Here is a 20,572-nt window from a genome sequence, read left to right on the forward strand (position 1 = left end):
GAATACTCATCCCAATTACCTCTCTTGGTTACTGTGCTGCTAAACTACAGCTTCAGAAGTTTGGAAAGTTCTATCCCCCCAAAATAGACCCTACTTGCTACTTGGGAGGGCAGAATAGTAAGGCAGTATATGTGGTGCATACCTGTGTAATGAATGTGTGTGGTATCTGGTCCTCTACCTGCACAGCTGGGCTCCTGCCCAGAGCTGGCTGTGGTTTGAGGCTTTAGCTTAATCTTTAAAGTGTGTGAATGTAATGCTAATACAACTTTAATCAGAATGGACTAGGTAGCACTTTGAACTCCTTCACTTTAATTTGTTGTTAATCCACTTGATCACTAGAAAAGAAAAGATCTTCCCATAGTTCTGATCCTTTCTTTCAAATACATCCAGCTGTGATTTTTATAAATATATATTTTCAGGCAGTCATTTAGCCACTCTTGCATAGATAAGACATGAAAAATGCATTAGTCATCTTGACAAACAACAAATTGACTGCTTTCTGTTCGCTCTCTCAGTATCTGTTGTCTGATGGTTTAAGAACATTCCTTGTTTATTGATAGTGCATTTAGACCTAGATACTAATGTCTTGGCTTATATGCTAATTATTTTTTTTTTTCTTAATACATTCAGAAAGGCTAATGTTACTGAATAGGAATGTGGAGGAGGTAATGTGGGTAATTCAAGCAAGTTTAGTCAGCACTTACAAGATTCTTGAAATGTTTCTTGATGTCCTACAGAACTGTTAACATCTGCACGACTTGTGAGAAGAGTCACATTTATTACAGCTGTATATTGGCTAGAATGTGAAAAAAAAGGAGGGATCAGAGTTAAGAATGGAGCAGCTGGTTTTCAGTACAGAGATTTATGATTTTACTGTCATTACAGACCAACTAAACTCTGCTTGGACTCTTTTGCTTCAGCTCCTGTGACATGGCAGGTTGAAGGCTTGGAAATAGCCATCAGTCGATACAATCCAACAACATACATGTGGTTTAAAAGAAAGCAAAGCTTTTGTATAAATAATCGCAAGTGAAGCTCAGCATTTCTAGGAGTTGTTCCAGTATAACATAGTGTGATGCAGAGCATGTGTTTAAAGTCTACCTTTGAAATGACAGAAAGAAGAAAAGATAGATTGTTTTTAAAAGTAAGACAAATGAATGAGATCCCAGGCCTGACTAAGCCATATACCTCGGTGTGCTACCTTTGCTTGCTGTTATCTCTCTTTTTGTGTTCCCAGAAAAATTGAGAGAAGGATAAACAGTATCAGAATTCTGTGTTCTGTTTCACTCACAAAAATGGCATATGTATTTCCAGAATCAATTTTCTGGTTTTTGTCCAAATTTTCTTCGTCCTTTCTCCCTCTGTTTCCTTCTGAGACATTGAGACAGACTCAAGCCCAAGCTATGACAATTGAAAAAGAATGAAGATGGCTACAACTATTAAGATAAAATATTTTTATAGCTTTGTTTTCTTCATTTATCTATTTCAAGTGAATGAAAGCTAGTATTTCTTCTGTTCCCTCTTGTTACTTTAGCTTGGTATGCTTGCTCTAACCTTTTTCCCTAAAGGTTTTAAGTGAGCCTACTCTGATTTTACTCAGTTAATTTCTTTATACTGTGCCTAAGCCTTTCCCAGTATGAATGCCCGGGTCTTTCCCTGTACCTCATGCGGTTGTGCACCTGAGGAAACTCTGCACATCTGAATTCCTGCTCTTTACAGCTCCCCCTGAATAGTGGCTCTGAATCATCTTCCAGAATGTTCCAGTATGAAACCTCTTGTGTGTTTGATTATAGTGCAAACATGAACAGCTACTTATTAATAAACAGATACTGGGTCCAATAAGGAGCTTTGTGATGAAGAGCATGCTGTTGTGAGAACTCTCTAAGAGCTGGATAAGGTATATCTATCTACTCACACTTTCAGTTCTTCGTACTGTGATCTATAGCAGATGTCCACTGCAATAACCTTCTTTGCTTTTTATCCTTCTGTCTAACCTTAGACTTTTCACTGGCACAGTCATCATCATTTAATTATAGCATATGGCACTGTAAGAGCTCTAACGTGTAATTACTGTCTCCTCTTCTTCCATTCTCCTGATACCACAGCATAGGCAAAGCAAATTTTTTAACATTTCAATTATGAAATCCACTGCATTTGATCCAGCAGTGTTCACCACTTCTTGCATTCTGCATGGTGGTTTTAGTTTCTAAAAGTTTATTTCCACATAGTCTCATGGAAACACGTTTTATCTTAATTTTGGGTAGGCTGTTGGCATTGGAACAGAATTACGTGGAAAATTGAGTAGCTCTGTAAGTCAGAGTCCATAATCACCTTTGGAAATGACCTGTTAAGTTTCTAATAGGTAATTTGTATGCACAGTTACTGAAGCTACTTGCTCTGTTGCAATAATTATGAAAAAGATAATGGATAGGAATTCATTTGGGAACAAGTATTCTTGTTAACTGTTTTGCATTTCATCCAGGTACTCTGATTTTCCTTCCCTCCCCTTTCATAATTTGGAATTTGCCTTGGATTGTTGTTGCACTTCAGTGATCTTTTATTCCTTCATACATATCCAAAACAGTTTAAAGCTTTCTAGGCAACTACTGATGTATTTTACATAATTTATTCCAAGTGGAAACCATAAAGAAACATGTCCTCACAGGAGGTTTCAGTGAAGTCAGTATCTTTCTATGCTTTTGAACTGGTTGTGCCACTGGGATTTTGCTTTCTTACTAGACATTTGGAGCCAGAAAGATGTTTTATAAAGATCTGTATGAGCTGCCCTAGTATTTATTATTTCTGCCCTGTTCACCATTTTACCTGTTTAACTGATGATAGATTAAGAAAAAAAACAAAACAAAACCAAAACCTCAGGTTTTGTTCAGCCCTCTGTGTTTTGATGCAAGAAGTAAATGATGTTGACTTTTGGTGAAGTATTTTCAAATTCATGTATTATGGCATGGCTGTAGTTGTCCAACTTGGGTTCCCATACCTGGACACTATGTGTGTCTGTAGGCATGCAGTTGTTTGATGTGCCACTTGCTGTGTTTCAGTTGTTTGGCATTTCCTGTAAAGAGCCATCTTCAAAACAGGACTAAGTGTATATGTAGAGGTGTATAGAGGTGCATGTGTATGAGCTACGAGATATGGTTTAGTAGCTTGTGGTACTAATAGGAATGGGAAGGTGGTTGGACAAGATGATCTTGCAGGTCGTTTCCAACCTTGTGATTCTGTGAATCTGTGTGATTCTGTGACTGGAGCACAGATGCATGGCAGTAGGAGGTTGTACTTGAAAATTTGCTTTTAATTCAGGCTTTTTTTTTAATTATTTTTTTATTTTTTAGGAAACAGTGTTGGTAGGTAAAAATTTAGAGAAAAGGTTCAACATTTCTGCAGGCACTGCACTGCAGAAGAGTACGTATTGATGTATGCATACACAGTATCTTAACCTTCCCTTTGTGTATTGTATGGTTGAGGTTAACTTTCATATGGTAAGAGAAAGAAAGTTTCTTTAAGTATCTTCTTTCTACTTTGTGAGTATCTTACTGTTTATATTTAGTTTTCAGCTCTGAATCTGTCTGCTCATGGCACCATGTCGGCTCCCTCTGGTGGTCAGTAGTCACCTGGAACAATTTCCAGTTGCTGTTAGCCAGACTCTTCTCCCAGCCACCGTTTCTGTTTTACCTGACACCTGCATGGCCTCTGAATGCTTCTGTTGCTTGGGATGAATCCCAAATGTCTTCCCCCATGAAACTGGACCACTGTGCTGCCCTGTCAAACATCCTCTGCTTGACTGCATCATTTCTTTTCTCCCATTGACTGTTCTTTCTTTTCTCATTGAAATGGCTCCTCTTCTCAATAAAGCAAATATGTGTATATCCAAGTAGACCCAAGGGGGATGTTGTCAGGATTGAACACCAATTGTATGATAAGGACATATTTGTTTCCATAGTATAGAGAGAGTTAAATGTGCAGGATAGCATGCACAAGAAACTCACCATGTTACCAAGGGTTAAGTGCATTCACATTGAACATTCAGAGTTCAAATGCGTCAAGCTTCTTTACTTTGTCAATATTTCTCTTACACTTGTAGCACTGAGTGGTTTCTCTCTGGTGTCTGACTTCTTGCCCTGCAGTTTCCCCTCCATTTAACATTCCCTTCAGTGTAATTGAGGACTATTTCTTTCATCTTTTTCTAAAGCAAAATGTAAAAAGAAATATCACAGTAAGTATTTTTATATACAGAATCAACTAAATAAAATCTGATTTAATGAGTGAGTGCACGTGCACACACATGCTCATACATGTACGTGTATGAGAAGTCATACTGGTTCATGAAGGTCAATATTGAATGACTTATTTTAAACTGTGGGTTTGACTGGCTTGAAGAAAATGAGGACAGGTCGTGTAAATGTAGAAACCATTGTTCTTATGTGTTTGTTGAGAAAAACAAATACCTTTCATGTGAATCTGCTGCACATGAAACAGAGTGTTTTGTACAACTGTCAAACATGGTAACGTTGTGATATCTAAAATTGTTTTAATATTTTGCTAATTTTTCCTGTGATTTCTGGAGTAGTTATTGATTTTTTTTCTTCAGTCTTCAGCCATGTGATTTTTTTTTTTTCCTGTCTGATATTTAAAATTTAAGTACAAAGATGGATAAAACAAGGTTGTAAGTTTTTGTTTGTTTGTTTTTTTGTTTTTTGTTTCTTGTTTTTGTTTTTGCTGCAAGACTTAAAAGTATTATAATGGTTAATGCCTGGAAAAGTTGCATATAATTGCAGTGAATTGATCTCTACTGGTTTACCCGTAATCATAAAGTTCAACGGATATTCCTGACTTTTTTAAAGCTGGGGTCTAAAAGGCTTTCCCAGCACCTCTCTTCCTGAGGGAGCTAACCTGATTTCTGTGCCAGTTTGTATTTGTGAGAATTCACTGCAGGAAGTGCAGGCTGGTTTTGTGTTGGTGTGATGTACATAAGCTACTTCCTTTCCCCCCTTCCTTTGTGTGCTTATATTATTTGATATTAATACTTAAGTATATTGTTTTAGGCCAGACAATTGTTTTGAAACATGCTTTTATTAATGAAAACCTTTTTTTCTTGTGAGCTTCTTTGCCAAAAGGTAGTATCACCTCATTGAGATGGAAGGTCTTAATTTCATGTAAAGTCCAAGAATCTCTTTCCCCCCTCCCGCACACTCTACTGCAGCTTTCAGGCATGATCCAGTGCCCAGAATAAAACGCAGTTGGTGTGACATGCAACATCCAGGAGAAACTGGCTTGAAACTAATACTATTTTCTCACACTCTATCTAGGCAGTCGGTCATGTAAACACAAGATGTCGTTAATGGCATCATTTGGTGATGTGAAATAATAGTCTCTCAGAGTGTTTATTTCCATAAATGCCTAAGTCCTGATTAGGATAGTAAGTCTCACTACTTAGAGACTGTCACTGGATGATACTGAGATGGTCTTTTGCTCTGCAGCTCCACTTCCATCACCAGCAGTAATAAGAAAGTAACAATGGCAGCATCCAGTGGCTCTTAGGGGAACTCTGTTTCAGCATACATTTTTCACTGATGGATTAATATCTGGCTTGATGAATTAGAGGCTCTGAGTCTTTCTTCTTTTTTTCAGTGATTATAGAGGGAGTCATCTTCTAATTTAGCTGTCTGTGCTAGGTGATAGAAATTAGGCATCCTTCCTAAAACAGGAGTAGTACTCATATTTGGAAAGCAGTTCAGAATTTTTGCCACCCATCTGATCTGCCTTATTGCTATGGTCTTGTGTACACCAGGCATAAGAGAACAAACTTGCCGTTGTTTGTAATACCACAGAGAAGAATTAAGTTCCTAGACAAGAGGAGCTGTGCAGTGTGATAAAAGGGGGATTTTGGAGCTTGATTCTCCCATTGAGAAATATTCTGTCCTGGAGTGGTCAACATCAGTCCTTATCCAACCAGATCTTGACTTGTGTATGGCAAATTCCTTGTGAGCAAACAAATGTATATCTACTACCTTCTCAGTAGTTCCTATGTCATCTGTTTAGATGTTTAACCACGGAAAAATGTCAACTCCTAAACCAGTATATCATTCTTTACAAGCATAAATTACTTATGGCATGTTTTATAAATACAAATGAAGCTTTTTAATAGTATGGCTGCAATAAGTTTTTTTGCTGGCAGAATAATTTAACACCTAATGTTGTCCTGAATCTAAATAGCTTATTTTAGATTACTTTATCTACTCTGAAATTGTATTAGAGACTTCAGTTCTAGTTAAATTTAATGGAATCCTGGCATCAGCACTCTCCTAGGACTTCTCTAAAATGAGTATAACTATGCCTTACACTCTCCTTACACTCTCTCTCACTCTCTTTTTTTTTTTTTTTTAATATTGCATAAGTGCATTAAAATGGAGGGAGTTGGACTTATTTTGCTTCAGACTTTTAGCTGTGTATAACAAACAGTCTGCTGTTAATTTTGGATTTTACAGACTTTGGATTAAAGGGAGCAATCCTGGAAATCTTAGCTGACATTTGGGAAAAAAAAAAGTTTTATTCTTTCTGAAGGTGGGAATAACGTGTGCAAATTATGACAGGGTATGTAAGAGAGTATAAACTACACCAAATTTAATGCTGATGGTATTTGAGTTTCTTAGCTATCAGTTTGACTTCATCTGTAGTTTATCAAATAACATGCAGTCATGACAGAGATTGTTTTCCCCACGAAGTTGCTAACAATAGGAGCTGAATTACTTGTAGATGAGCCTTTGGGAATCCTTACGTTAAAACCCCTGATTTTCTCTATAAAAAGTAGGAGCAGAAAACTGGGAGCTTGCTAATGTGGAAAGGCCTGATAATGTGAAGGAGTTGTCCTCTCTGTGCTCACCGGGGAGGCCAGGGAGTGGATTTGGCCTATGTTTCTTTCTGTTGTTCTTTTTGTTCTTTATTTTGCAGCTTGAAGATAGTGTGTACTTCTTCATTTGTTTTGTGCCTCAATACTCAGTGGTCTGGTTTTGAAATTGTTTTTGTTATCTTAAAAGAAAAAAAGACACTCAAAATCATAATTCTCAGTTTGGTAGTTTGTCAAGAAAAACAAAGTGGAGAAGATCCAGGAAACACAGTGAGGAAAATAACATTTTGGTAAAAGATCTGGGAATATTAACTTTCTAAGTGCATTAATTATACATACATATATGTGTTTTTGTAATGCTTGGTGGGGTATTTAAAATAAATCTACATTATCCTTACTTTCAGTGCGGGCTGACCAGTATGCATGCATTCAGCGGTGAGAAGGAGACTTTCAGACTTTATCCTGCAAATGATGGGCAGCTACTGCTGCCACAGTTTGTCCAGTTTTGCTTGTCTGTTCTTGCTGAAGCGCTTCATAAACTGTTAGGGTGGTAGCTGATCTTCATTTAGCCTGTGTTCTTCCCTATGATTTTACATGGTAAGATCTGAAGGGGAAGGAGAAAAGTAGTATACACTTTTGCCAGTATTCAGTTTTTAATTCTTAAATAAAAGTGAATTTATGTTACTTTTGGAACTGTCAAAACGTGTCAAATTGTTAAATGAGAGGAAAGCCAAATTCTTTTTCCTTTTTTTTTTTTTTTTTTTTAAATAAAATGAAATGGCAAGGTGAATTTGTTTATTTCAGGACAAATTAGTATGTCCAAGCAAAGTCAAGACAGTTCTTTTTGTCTCAACCTTGAGATTGAACTCATGCATTGCTTATTTAACTATCTGGCCTTCGCTTTCTAAGCCATTATAAAGATTTTTTTTGTTTGTTTTATTTGTTTGTTTTTGAAAGCACTTCATTCTAGAGAATTGAAATGAAAAGGAATGATTCTGCTTTTTTTGGGTGGTGTCATGACAGTATGATTAATCAGTATATATACCATTATGGATTAAGAACATGTGGCGAAGTATAGGCTATCATTCACCTAGTTTTCATGATACATAAGTTCTTCCTGCTAGAACAGTTTCACAAAATTCCCTTTTCAGGTTTTGAGAGGCAGAGTGGAGATTACATTATTCTCATTGCTTTTTTTAGCACATCTGAAGAAAGTTCTGATAACTTAGTCTGAGATAACTATAGTGAACTCCCAGGATGCAAGATTTCTTTGTGCTTCTGCATACTAAATGACAAGAAGTGGATAAACTGAATATGCTTTCATTTATTCTGAATAATAGCTGGTGATATGAAATGTTCAATATCTGAGCAGAAAAGAACCAAGATAAGACAGCAGCAAAAGTTGTGATATTGCTCTTGCACAAGGGTCATCGTGTGAACTTCCTACTGGTAGTGAAGAAGAAACAGTGGAATGTTACGTCATCTTGAAAACATAACTGTGTGCTGCTATCACTAACACTGCATCTTCTTTCCTTGGGGATAAAGCTTGTGGGTGACGTTTTGTTCCAGAAGATAGAGTCCAAGTGTGTGAGCTGCTTTCCGATATTGCGTGGGGAGGAAAAGCTTTCCACTGGAGACCTGAAACCAGGCAGTGTTTTCTTTCTAGGCCGATAGCATGAATGCATCTGGTGCTGATAGGAAGTTATTACCCATATTATGCATTTGAGATTGGTCATTCATAGCACAGAAACATCCATTCTGTTTAGGTTCTTGTTTATTCATTAAAGAGAAGTCAAAAAGGCTGAGAGATTAGTGAGTGAAGGCTTGACCTCAAACAAGTCTGAGGCATGCTTGACCTGTGAAGTTATCCTAGTGTTGTTTTTCATGGCTGCATTGTAAATCTTAGTTTTTCACAGAAGTAGGGACTGGCTATATATATTAAGGCTTATATCAAGCAAGTCCTTTTCAGCCAGGAGAGTTACCTTGCAATATAGTTCTCAGTAAGTGTGATGTGAGGCATTGCTCCCTGATCTTCATTTCATTGTCACACTCTGGTAGTGATATGCCTGGAGCCTCACAATGCCTTGAACATGGCCTTGTGGTGTCTGTTGCTGACTTTGGATGAAGATCTTTCAGAGGGAAGGTTCTTCAGTGACCATATTGTGTTAACATTATGGATGGAAGAGCTATGTAGTTTTTCCTCTTCTATAGACTGATGTTTTTCTGTCACCCATTTCATTTCTACAGAGACTCACAGTCTGCGGAGAGTCTGGGTAGAGACTTCTGGGACTCAAAGTCTGTTATCTGCTTGGAAATTCTATGTTATCACACTCAAAACATTCAGGATTAGTCCAGCGTCAACTCAGCAACAACCTTCACTTTTAAATGGTACAGATTTAGGTCTCAATTTATATAATTTGAGTAGAAGGGGCAGGTTCTAGTCTTGTGTCACATGAAGGATTTGTGCTTTCTGTGAGTTTAAAGGAATCAAGACAATGGACGCTTCTAATTTGGCAGGTTTTTTATTCTTATTTTTAATGTGTTGGCACAGAAGTAGTGAGTACTGTACAATCAATATAGAGCGTCTTTTAAGAATCTTTCATGCCTGGATATACATCTGGAACTGTTTGCTCTAACTAAAAGTAAAATAAATGCCACAGCATATTATACCATACTTTTTTTCATTTAAAAAAGGAAATTGAAAACACACCACCCCTTGAAATGCTTGACGTTGAATTGGCTATTGAAACGGTATCAGTAAAGTATTTATATATTCCATATTTTGTTCCATACATCAGCTTTCCTTGATGCGTTAGACTTGGAAGCATGCCACATGAACTGAAATGTTGCCATATATGAAAGACTGCCTTGTTTTAAAAAAGGACTAAATCATTGAGGCTACAGGAAGTAAAGTAAATCAGTTTGAATATATGCACATCTCTTTTTGCTCGTGCTCTTGCACTTTTTACTTTGTGTCGTCCACATTTATCTTCAGAAGTTGGCCAGGTTTACGGTAAATATCAACATTCACCTAACATCTAAGTAATAGTGATAAAAATAACTCCTCCCATAAAAACTGTATGAATGACAAGAACTGTATGGTTTCACGAACCAAGAAATCCGCAGAAGAAATATCGTAATTTAAAGCTGGTTTTACAACATTCTTTAATTTTAAATGGAGCAAAATATTTCTGTGGTAAAGTCACAGTTCTTCACTCTTTGCTGTAAAAGAGATTCAAGAATGTATATTTCAGATTTTTTTTTCAGTATAATCCAAAGCAAATGCAATAGATCTCTGCATACTTGAAACATATTTTCTGAATTTATTCTAAGTCTCTCACTGCACCAGAGGGTTGTGTGTATGGATTAGGACTAGCCCATTATTTCACCATCTATTTCCATCCTGAATTGATTGCAGCGAGTAGTGAAGAATGAATTGCAGATGTCTCCTTTTCTCTTTGGTTTGGAGGACCTCTGGTTTCAGCCCAATTTTATGAGAACTAGGCTAAGGAGTCTGACTTCATCACTGCTTAGAAGGTTTCTGTCTATAGAAGAAGTCTTTGCATCTGAAACAAGTTACTGTCTCTGTATACGCAGCCGGCACACTGAAATGGATGATGTTGTGAGCAATTTTCTATCACATCTCTCCTAATTTGGGATTATTATTTGGAATGTCAGATTCCGACAGAAAAAAATAGCAAAGGCTGCTTTGCAAATGGGGAGTTTGTTTTGACACGAGAACATAAACATATTTGGAATTCAAGAAATTAAGTGATTTTAAGAGATGTTTCCCTTAAAGCTCTTCCAAATTTTAGGCAAAGCTCAAGAAATATGCTCCTGTGTTAGAGGGCAGATGTACCTGAAGTCTGGAACAGGCAGGATTTCACTCATAAATGATGCAGTTTTTCCTTTTGCAGGATTCCATCTACCCCTCCCATCCCTTCATCACCTCTGAATATACAGTTAGCAGAATAACCACAGAGAGCTGCTCTTAAAAATGTGAAACCTCTCATATAACAAGGTTTAGGGGCAACCTGGCTCATGAATAAATGCAATTTAAATACTGCTTTGATTTTCGCTTGCATATTTTTGGGTTACTTTTCAACAATTAGAGTAAAAAAAATTGTTTTGTTTTGTTTTAAATTAAACTAGTAATGATTTGTAGGAGGTGAGGTTCTAGGCCGTGTTTCAGACATTACAAGCTTTGTGAGTTCAGGTGACAGAGACTGGCAGCTCTGCTGTGTGCTTCTTCACCACTCCATCTCCAAGAAGCCTTCTTCTGAAAACTTTAGCAGCTGAGGTCCTCCAAGCTGGGTGCTGGGATAGAGCTGGGTGCAGAGCATCCGGTGCAGTGATGTGCATCTTCTGCAGGAGCTGGGGAATCTGTCACAGAGGTGAGGAGCAGAGAAACACCAGCAGAAAGGACAGAGAGGCTCCTGCAGGAGCTTTGCTACTGAAGAGGCTAGAAGGATGGGAAGTATGAGAGAGCAGTGGGGCAGGATGCTTTTCAGGGCTGTTTCCAAGCACATGGAAAAGTTTTGCATTTTATACCATACTTCCACAAAATTTTCCTTTTTTTTTTTTTTTTTTCTTTTCCTCCCCATCTCTCTATTCGGACAAGACAATATAGTACCTTGGTTTGAAGTGTTCTGTGATGAGCTTGAAAGCAAGTCTTTTATCTCCTTACAGAACACTTTGCTGGAGTGCTTATGGACTAGCAGAAATAAAAGTCTGCCATTGTACAGTAGCAGGATGGGTTGTATGGCTTTGCAGGGGACAGGGGGACATCTGTGGCCTGTCAAATTGTTTTTGTTTATCTATTTCTTCACAAAGAAAGGTGATTAGAAAAAATAAAACTTAATATCAGAGCAGAGGTATGTGAAAACTGGTGATAATGTCAGTGGTCTGCAAATAGGGCAGCAGACAGTTTTGAAGGGAATAAAACCAGCTTGATGGCAGCGGTAACTATCTGCAGTTGGAGAGCCAACCCACACACTATTTCCCACTACAGCTTTCAATTTAAGTAACAAAATATCTCCAGCTCTTGGGAAAAGTGTTCCCCCCTCTGATCTGAGCCTTTGGGAACAGACCTAATTTTGGAACAATGCGGATTGGGAGCAGGAGAGGTGCGGCTGGTTACGGTACTGGTTTCAGCTCACTTTTAGTTCCCAGCAGCTGAGCTGTGGGATACAGCCTGTGCCTGCTCGGCGCGAGCAGCAGCTGAGCAGGGTTTGGTTTCTCTCACTCTTTCTTCCACCCACCTCCATCTCCTCCCTGCCTGTGTCTGCGCTCCCACATGCTTCAAATCTGTGTACCTGGACTGCCTTCCTTAACAGTTCAGCGTGAGTGTTAGCAGAATGAAAACCAGATGGACCAGCAGTTCCCACTGTTATCTCCCCACCAGCTCTGGCAAGCCTCCCTTTCTCTCTCCTTTCTTGGCATGGCAGAAATATTTGCCTTTATTTAGGAGGGCTCAGGCTTACTGCTGTGCCTCTTTCCCTCTGTTGCAACATGAGCTGAAAGCTATTTATTCCCCTGTTGCTGAGGTTGGTTGAGGTGAGTGCGAGATGAATTCAGCTATTAAGGAAGCAATTAACATTTCAAGACTAGTTTTTGTAGTTCTTTATATTAAATGAATGGCTTGTTGAAGATATAGATTTAACTGTTTGAGTGGAGTGATGTGGAAAGGAAATTTTGTATAGAAATATATTTTAAAGCCTACTTTTGTTTTTCAGCATGTAGTAATGTACTATCTCTTGATTTGCAAATCAAACCTTACCTGTGCGTGAGGCTTAATATTTGGATTTTGGATACTGTTCCCTATGCTACTGAGGTTAGCTAATCTGAGATCCAAACTGCAGATCCTTTTCTACTGTACCTGTATCCCTCATTGTTTTCTCTCCCTCTTCGTCTGATAAATTGAAGTTCTGATAATTAAATTTTTGAGGCTTTTAAAAACACACTGCTCCTTCATAAAGTGCATTTAGTCTCTCTCACATGCAAGATCTTATATAATTTTTTTCTTTTCCCTGTGAACTTTAATTCTCTGTTCTAACAAGATACACGTTCTCAAAGTCAAGCAGCAGAATTTGTAAAACATTCCTGGCTTTACCATTGTTGTGAATTGAAACGGCAAATTCATCTGTTAACCCAATAGTGGTGACGCTTTTTGGCTACACAGCTTAATGGAGCACATGAAGCCTTGTATAGGACAGTCTGTAAAAAACAAAACAATAATACTGACCCCAGAAGAAGGTATGCAAGACTCATGCCCATTTAAAGCTAAGCTTCATCTTCACTCAAGATGGCCCACTAAGCTATTGTGTTACTTTTGCTATCTGCTGGTAAATGTTGTCTTTTTTTGCCCATTTTCGATAAATGAAACACAAGGATGTGGATGGTTTTATATTCCTGTTTATTTATTTATCTTTTTTTTTCCCCTCCACATCAACTTTAACACAGAATGATCCAAAAAGATGTTTCTGTAGCACGTATATGAAATATCTGCTAGCTCTTTACTTGCAAGGGAACTGTTAGGTTTTCTGCCTGTTTTTCCTTTTGTTGTTGTTTTTCTTGTCTTCCAGGTTTTGAACATTAAAGTTGTTCTTAATGTGTAAAGAGGTAAACTTAAAAATGTAATGCTTTATTTATTTATTTATTTAGTTAGTTAGTTAGTTGTTTAGTTGTTTATTTATTTATTTATATGTATGCTTGGCAATTGACTTATCATTTTGACATGTTTATTCTTGATGGGAATGTGAGAATATCCAGGGGCACGGTGGCAAAGTCATCCGGGAGGCACTGGTATTTAACATAAGTATCTTTCATTGCTTACAAAGGCATGACAAGAGCTGCCTTCAACCAGTATCCTTCAGCCCAATATCTCACCTGTACTAAAGAGCTTCTGCTTATACTCCTGTAAGGATTGTTGTAAGGGGGTTTATTACTTTCCTGTTTCTTCATCTCCTTTTTCCTCCTGGCTGACATTGAAGGGAGGTGGCATTATTGCACTTCCAGGAGTGCTTTGGAGGCAGCATCTGCACATGCTAGAAATGAAAAACAAAAGATAATACAGCACTGCTACAAATGAGGTCTTCTCATCTATGCTGCGCCTTCTTAAGTAAAGTTCAGATGATGCAATTCTGCTGGTGCACACTGGAATAGATAACCAGGTGTAATGTTTTGCGGCAGGTGCTGAAATGTCTCACTTCCTGCTTTTGCTTTTAAGCTTTTGTTTCAGAGCGGATGTTCTTGGGGAAATAAAATAGTGTGTTCCTATGGTGTGTTACAGATCGCACTGAGAAGCATTCCACAATGCCAGACTCACCTGTGGATGTGAAGACACAATCCAGGCTGACGCCTCCAACAATGCCACCTCCTCCCACTACCCAAGGAGCTCCAAGAACGAGTTCATTCACGCCCACAACGTGTAATTAGAATTATTTTCTTCCTATTCTTCCGTATTCTTTCTTTCTGTATGTAAGAAACTAACATGTGTGAAGGAAAACCTGTATGCAAGGGCTGCAGCAGCATTTGATGATACTGCGATAAGTAATTAAACAAATGTAAAATCACAGCAGGTTAACGGATCTTTAGTCTGTTAAGGTGTTCAGCTCTGAGCTATGGTAATTTCCCTGTTATTTGAGTGTAGCGTCAAAGAACAGAGAACACTCTTTCCTATGTCAATTAATGCTTAGATCAGTCCTCTGAGAAATGCAGGAAACTCTTAGCTGTTTTGTTGTACAGTTTAAGAGATTCTGTTCACTTTTGTGTATAAAATTCGGTAGTTATTGTTTAGGGCTTTGTTTATATATTTAAAGTGGGGGTTATTCTTAAAGAAAATAGTTTATCCCACTAATGATTGAATGAAGTGCTATATAATTTCTAGCTAGTAGTGATACAAAAACAAAAATAAAGGCGTTTTGTTGTTTTGTCTTGAGATTTCTAATCTGGAACCACCTCTCTGTCTCATTTTGCTGATGTAAACACACGGGAAGCTCTACCAGTCGTGGTGGAGTTACTCTGCATTCATATCAGCGTAGCTGGGATTGCGATCTGGCATGTTGTCTGGACTATTCTTTTCACAGTCATGAAATGATCCACATTTCTCTTACTAAGATTTAGCTGCAATTTTTTTTTGGTCTCTTTTTTACTGCCTCGTAATAGTATAAACATGAGAATGTGTTTACATTTCACATTTTAAATAAAACATTTTTAGAACAGTAGAATACATATGCCTAAACAGAATGACGGCAGCATCTTCTATTTGTCTTGCCTGTATCTTTTTAGCCTCTTGCTGCCTGTTAAATGCCTTTCTTAAAATTCACCTCTGTGCACGAGGCCAGCTGGAAGCCTTTGTACCACTTATCCCAGTGAACCCTGTCCTGAGGATTTACATCAGACTTAAACAGTGAGGAGCATTTGTGCCAACTCTTTGCATAAACTTCGATTTAACCCAGTGACCCTGATCTTGCAAAGATCTGTTTGTTTTGTTTAACTCCAGCACCTGAATCATACTAGGAACTACTCTGAAGTTAAATTGTTTTGAGGTGTTTTTTTTGCTGGATGAGGCTCTTGCAGATTAAGCCTTTCAGTCTAATGTGCTTAGCACAGTTCTGGATGATCTTGGGAAGTGATAAAAGGAATGAGACCATGTTCTTTTCTTTTCTTACAGTCCTCAGTTGAGTATACTCACTAGATTTTCTGGATATTGTTGGAAGGTGAACCATAACTGTTTTGGTTGTTTTTGCTGCTGTTGTTTTGGCTATTTATGAAGTCCAAAAGTCTAAAGATCTAATTTTAAATGCATTTTACACCATCAGATTTTGGAGTTCAGCCTTAGCAGTTCCAGCTTGGATACTAAAAAGCCACTTCTGTTTGAGTGCTTGTTACACTTACTGCTACTGCAGTGAGAATGCCTGTAGGCTAAGAAGTGCACGCTTGCTTTCTTGTCAAGAGTATACTTGTTTGCTTTGTTTTAGACTATTGAAAACTGTTAAAATATATTAGTTTGTTGAAATTCTAAATGCTAAATTTTGCTTTATTAATAACATGGCTATGTTTTACAATAACATAGATGTCTTTGCCAGTTGGCAAATTCAGACGTTATAGAGAGATAAAATCATCAGTACTGGGTGGACTATTGCAAATGCAAGTTGTTTTGAAGCAGCTGCTTTTGGGGAATATTTCTTTGTTTATTTTGTTGAGGGAGGAATTTGGTCCGCCGTTCTCCTCATCGTATCTATCCTAGAGAATGAACTCTGCAGTTCTCTACTTTCTTGATCTTAGCCCCATCTCTAGGGGCAGTGAGTGAATTATTGGATTGCGTGAGGATAGAGCAGGACATATTCTTCCCAGTCCTAATTTACTGAATTGATGGTATGATGAGTTTGGCTATGCAATTTCCTTGCAACCACCGTGTATTTGTTTATTCATGTATCTCACTCTGCTGCAGCACTTAGCGCAGCTTGGAGCTGAACTTTGAGAGGCCAGCTCCTTTCTATTTCTGCTTTTTCCAGTTATTGTTTTCCCTAGACCACTCAACTAGATGAGGCAAACAAAACTAGATAAAAACCGTGTAGAAACTAGGTAGCCGCTCAGATTGCTGCTTTTCGTATTACCACCATAAAGGCCCTTCAATCAGTGGGGCAAGAACACCTTTAAAAGAAGGGCTGTGATAATCAGTACGTGTCCATCCTCAAAAAGGAGTTACTTGCTAAAAAGAGAGATGATTGTTGGAGAAAGTGACAAATAGAAAAGGGATGTTTGGCTTCAAAGATGTTAGTCATTAACAAAGATGAAAAGTTCTTGAAGATGTTCGCTTGTCATGTGCTTTCAAATAGGAAGCAAATTAAGCTACTATCATTCTGCATTTTTATTGTAGGCAAGTTTCTGATTTGTGGTGTCTTATGATGTGCAGTGATATAAATTAATGTCTTGGTGCTTTGGAGTAGGGAGGCAGATTGCACCAAGTGAGTGATACCACAACAAGTGATTTCTAATTGACTCCCTAATCAGGAGCCAACAAATTTGCCCAAGGCAATAGCCAGCTGAGTAGCTGCTGCTGGGTATACTTGTGTGCTGCCTGCCCATGCTTCCAAGTGCATTTGTGCATTTTTGTTCATAGGGAGCCATTATTTTGCTTGTCACTCGCTGTCATTTTGCCTAGTTAGACTCAAGAGCCTGTGCTGCTGTAACCTGGGTGGAAAAAGATGTCCTCAGTTTGATTCTGTGCTCTATTCTGGAGTATGGATAAGAATCAAACTAAAACGGTGGCCAGAAATGGTTATTGTCAAGGTTGCAACCTTGCAACAGGAGGAGAATGCTTTGCTATACTTTTTAGAGATACTATACTGACACATGAAAAGCAGAGTAATTTCCTTGTGGTCTCTGAGAAGTCTTCTTGCAGTTTAGTGTCCTAGCTGCAAAACTCTGGGCCACAGCTAGGATGGCACCATTTGTACCTGCACAAACAGCTTAGTGTGCTCCATATGTTAGCAGCTAGGAAATCTGTATCAGAAAAAATAACCTACTCATTGGGTGGTGTAAGGTTAAAACATGCAAGTCCTGTTTTATAAACACAGCTGTCAGTTGTGTGTACAAAACACGAGTAAAAATATTCAGAGATAAACTGAGGCTTCATGAAATATGTCTGCACATTTTTTTCTACCCCAAAGAACAGTTTTTTTTTTTTGTTTTCAGTCATATACGTGCTCACGCTCTTTCTCTATTTCTAGTTCCTCTCTCTCTCACTCTCTTTCTCTCTCTTTTATGTTGTTGATTGTTTGTGGTATTCTAATAATGGTTTTCATTTCAGTTCAGGAGCTCTTTGGGGGGACTGTGTGACAGGCAACTATTGTTACTTCCAGTCCGTACAGTGTTCAGTACCAGATACTATGAAATGGATTTAAACTGTGGTCTGTTGCTCTGTCACAAGTTGATCGTGCAACTTAATTAATTTTGAGGTCAAGCACAGAAAATTTTAAGCTGTTTTCCTTCTCTCTCCATCGTTCTCTTTATTTTACCCTCTCTTCTCTTTCTCTTCCAGTAACCAATGGCACAAGCCATTCACCAACAGCGTTAAATGGAGCTCCATCTCCTCCTAATGGCTTTAGCAATGGGCCGTCCTCTTCCTCTTCCTCTTCTCTGGCTAACCAGCAGTTACCGCCAGCTTGTGGAGCTAGGCAGCTCAGCAAACTGAAGAGATTTCTTACAACCTTACAGCAGTTTGGCAATGACATTTCACCAGAGATTGGAGAGAGAGTGCGTACCCTTGTGCTAGGACTTGTGGTAAGCAAAAACCAATGATACAATAACTGTAATTTTTTCTCTCCGTTTACCTCTTTTATGCTTGAAATGTTTACTATATACAAGAGTGTGTTACATATATGGCTTATTCCATACTTCAAGGACACCAAACATGTAAGCATAAAGATCTTGCCCCAGATCTAGCACAAGTAACTTGTCTGTCCATCCATAAGTGGCAGCTATTCTCAACTGGATACAGACTAGAATTGTAGCCAGTGTGGTGTTACAACCAAATGATGTGAAAGGGCTTTTGCTCTTACTGTTGGCAGCCCTGAAGTAGACACAGCCCGAATTATATAATGCAGTAAAATCTGTCTTGGTTTGCCTAGTGTAATTAACTGGGTAAAAAAGAGTGCCACTATACACGTAGCAGCAGAATACTGTCTAAGAGGATGAGATTAATATAATTGGATTGTGTTTATGCAGTGGAAAACCTTTTCTCAGTATTCGTTGAATCCAGCAATGAGGGCCCTGAACAGGTATTGATGCTACTTAAAGACACATTATTTATAAGATTATGTGATTATATGTCTGAATGATAATTTCAGGTTTTTCTCATCTACAACTGTCAGGTTGGGCTGCTATTTTATAGGCAAATTTGTGAATCTGGCCCAGGATTCTTTTTATTCTCATTAAAGTCTTCCCTCTGCCAGACATTGTTGTCTCTCATGTATCTCCTTCAGCAATAATTACACGTACCAGGAAAAATGCTGTTGTGGTGCTCTAACATACATCTGTTTTGAGCAGCTGCAGTTGCCATTGACTTCATTTGAAGCAAAGACTGCCAGCGCTGTTTAGTACGAGGGCTCAGGTGGCCTCCATTTGTATTTTCACAAAACACTACCTGAAAAGCAGTGAAACTCATTCACTTGAGTCTGTGTTAAAAAGAAGGTTAACTTGGGTAGTGGAACTTCAGTTACGTCTCACTCTACATTTGCTTCCACATCCAAAAATGCCTATTTAGTATGGTTTTGCATGCTGTGTGGCTTTCTGAGAAAAGGTGTGTGAACTGGTGGAGTAAAGAAAGTAAAGACAGCTTTGGGTGCATCTACCCGCCTTTGATTTTCATAAAATCATTTGATTTTAGTAAAACCTCTGTTATTTACAATTGATTTCTGTGTTGCTAAATTTTACCTGAGCCCTAATGAGCAAACTAGGAACTTTTCATTGAGAATGGTCATGTGTTACTATTCCCATGGCTAAACTTGTGCAGGATGTAGACTTCATGCTTATGTCCTTAGTCACAAAGCAATGACTTCCCATCACAATTTACTGGTGCAGTAAGGTGTAATAAGCAACTCTCCGATCAGTACAGTGAGCAATTTTCCTCATCAAACAAAGAGAAACTTGCCTTTAAAAACGAGTATTTTTTGGTATGTGTTTGCATGTTAATTATCACATCCGTACTGGGAAAATAAATACAAGAAGCACTAAGAGAAAATAAAAATTTTAAAAAAATATTGAGAAAAGCAACTTTAACTGGAGTTTGACATCTGAAAATATTTCCATGCTTAGTGCATGAGAGTTTAAACCATATGCTAAGCAACAGGCACTGAATGCTGGAGATGCTGAAGGTTCTCTTTGAGTATCTTTATAAGGTAATAATTTAATATGTGGCATGCTTTTCTTTATCCTCTTATCTGTATCAAGAACAAGGTATTAAGCAATTTTAAAGTGCTTTGGTTACTGTTTCTCTTGCTAAGTGTTTTCATTATTTTGTCACCAAGAAAGAATTTTTTTTCTCAACAGAATTCTACTTTGACAATTGAAGAATTTCATTCCAAACTGCAAGAAGCTACTAACTTCCCACTGCGACCTTTTGTCATCCCATTTTTAAAGGTATTGCACAGTTCAGTGATCTGGAAAGTATTTCAAACCATATTGTTGCTAGGTCACAGATGTGTGTTACAGGATTTTTATTTTTTTTTTTAAGAGAGTTGGGAAAATGAATAACATTTAAAGGCTTCTTCCCATAGCACTGTGGATGGCATTGCATTTGAGGATATAGTTTGTCTGTTTGCAGCTGTCAGTTCTCTAATTCTGTAATCATTGTTGTTTGTTTTATGTTTTTGGTTTTTAGATACCAAGAAGTTATAGAAGTATAGATAGAAGTTTTACCGACTATGTCTTCAGACTTTGGATTATAAACATAATAATGCCTTGTGCTTCTACCAAACATGATTTTTTTGCAAATTTTTGCATGGTGCAAAGAACAGGGATGTCAGGAATTCCTAATTCCAGCATTCTTCTAATGTGCTGCTTAACGTTAGTACACAATAAGACTGTGATACTGCTGTACAAGTAAAAGGCTGATCTTTCTCTTCTGGTCCATTCACCAGTGCAAACAAGATGTCTTACTAAGGACTTAAGCGTATGCTGTAAGAAAGACAAAATAAAACCTCATGC

General features: G+C 38.0%; 1 protein-coding gene across 2 annotated transcripts in view; it reads left to right on the forward strand.

Annotated features, from left to right (window-relative positions):
* RUNX1T1 (RUNX1 partner transcriptional co-repressor 1) overlaps positions 1-20,572 on the forward strand; it is a gene marked incomplete at both ends in the record, with an annotated part of 106,458 nt that overhangs the window by 45,552 nt on the left and 40,334 nt on the right. For both annotated transcript variants that reach the window (XM_079533716.1, XM_079533715.1), the window contains 3 exons: positions 14,151-14,288; positions 17,907-18,148; positions 19,916-20,005. In XM_079533716.1, coding sequence (XP_079389842.1) covers positions 14,151-14,288; positions 17,907-18,148; positions 19,916-20,005 — 470 coding nt within the window. The remainder of the gene's footprint in view (positions 1-14,150; positions 14,289-17,906; positions 18,149-19,915; positions 20,006-20,572) is intronic.

This window comes from Tetrao urogallus, assembly GCF_951394365.1.
Source record: "Tetrao urogallus genome assembly, chromosome: 3".
Lineage (NCBI taxonomy): Eukaryota > Metazoa > Chordata > Aves > Galliformes > Phasianidae > Tetrao > Tetrao urogallus.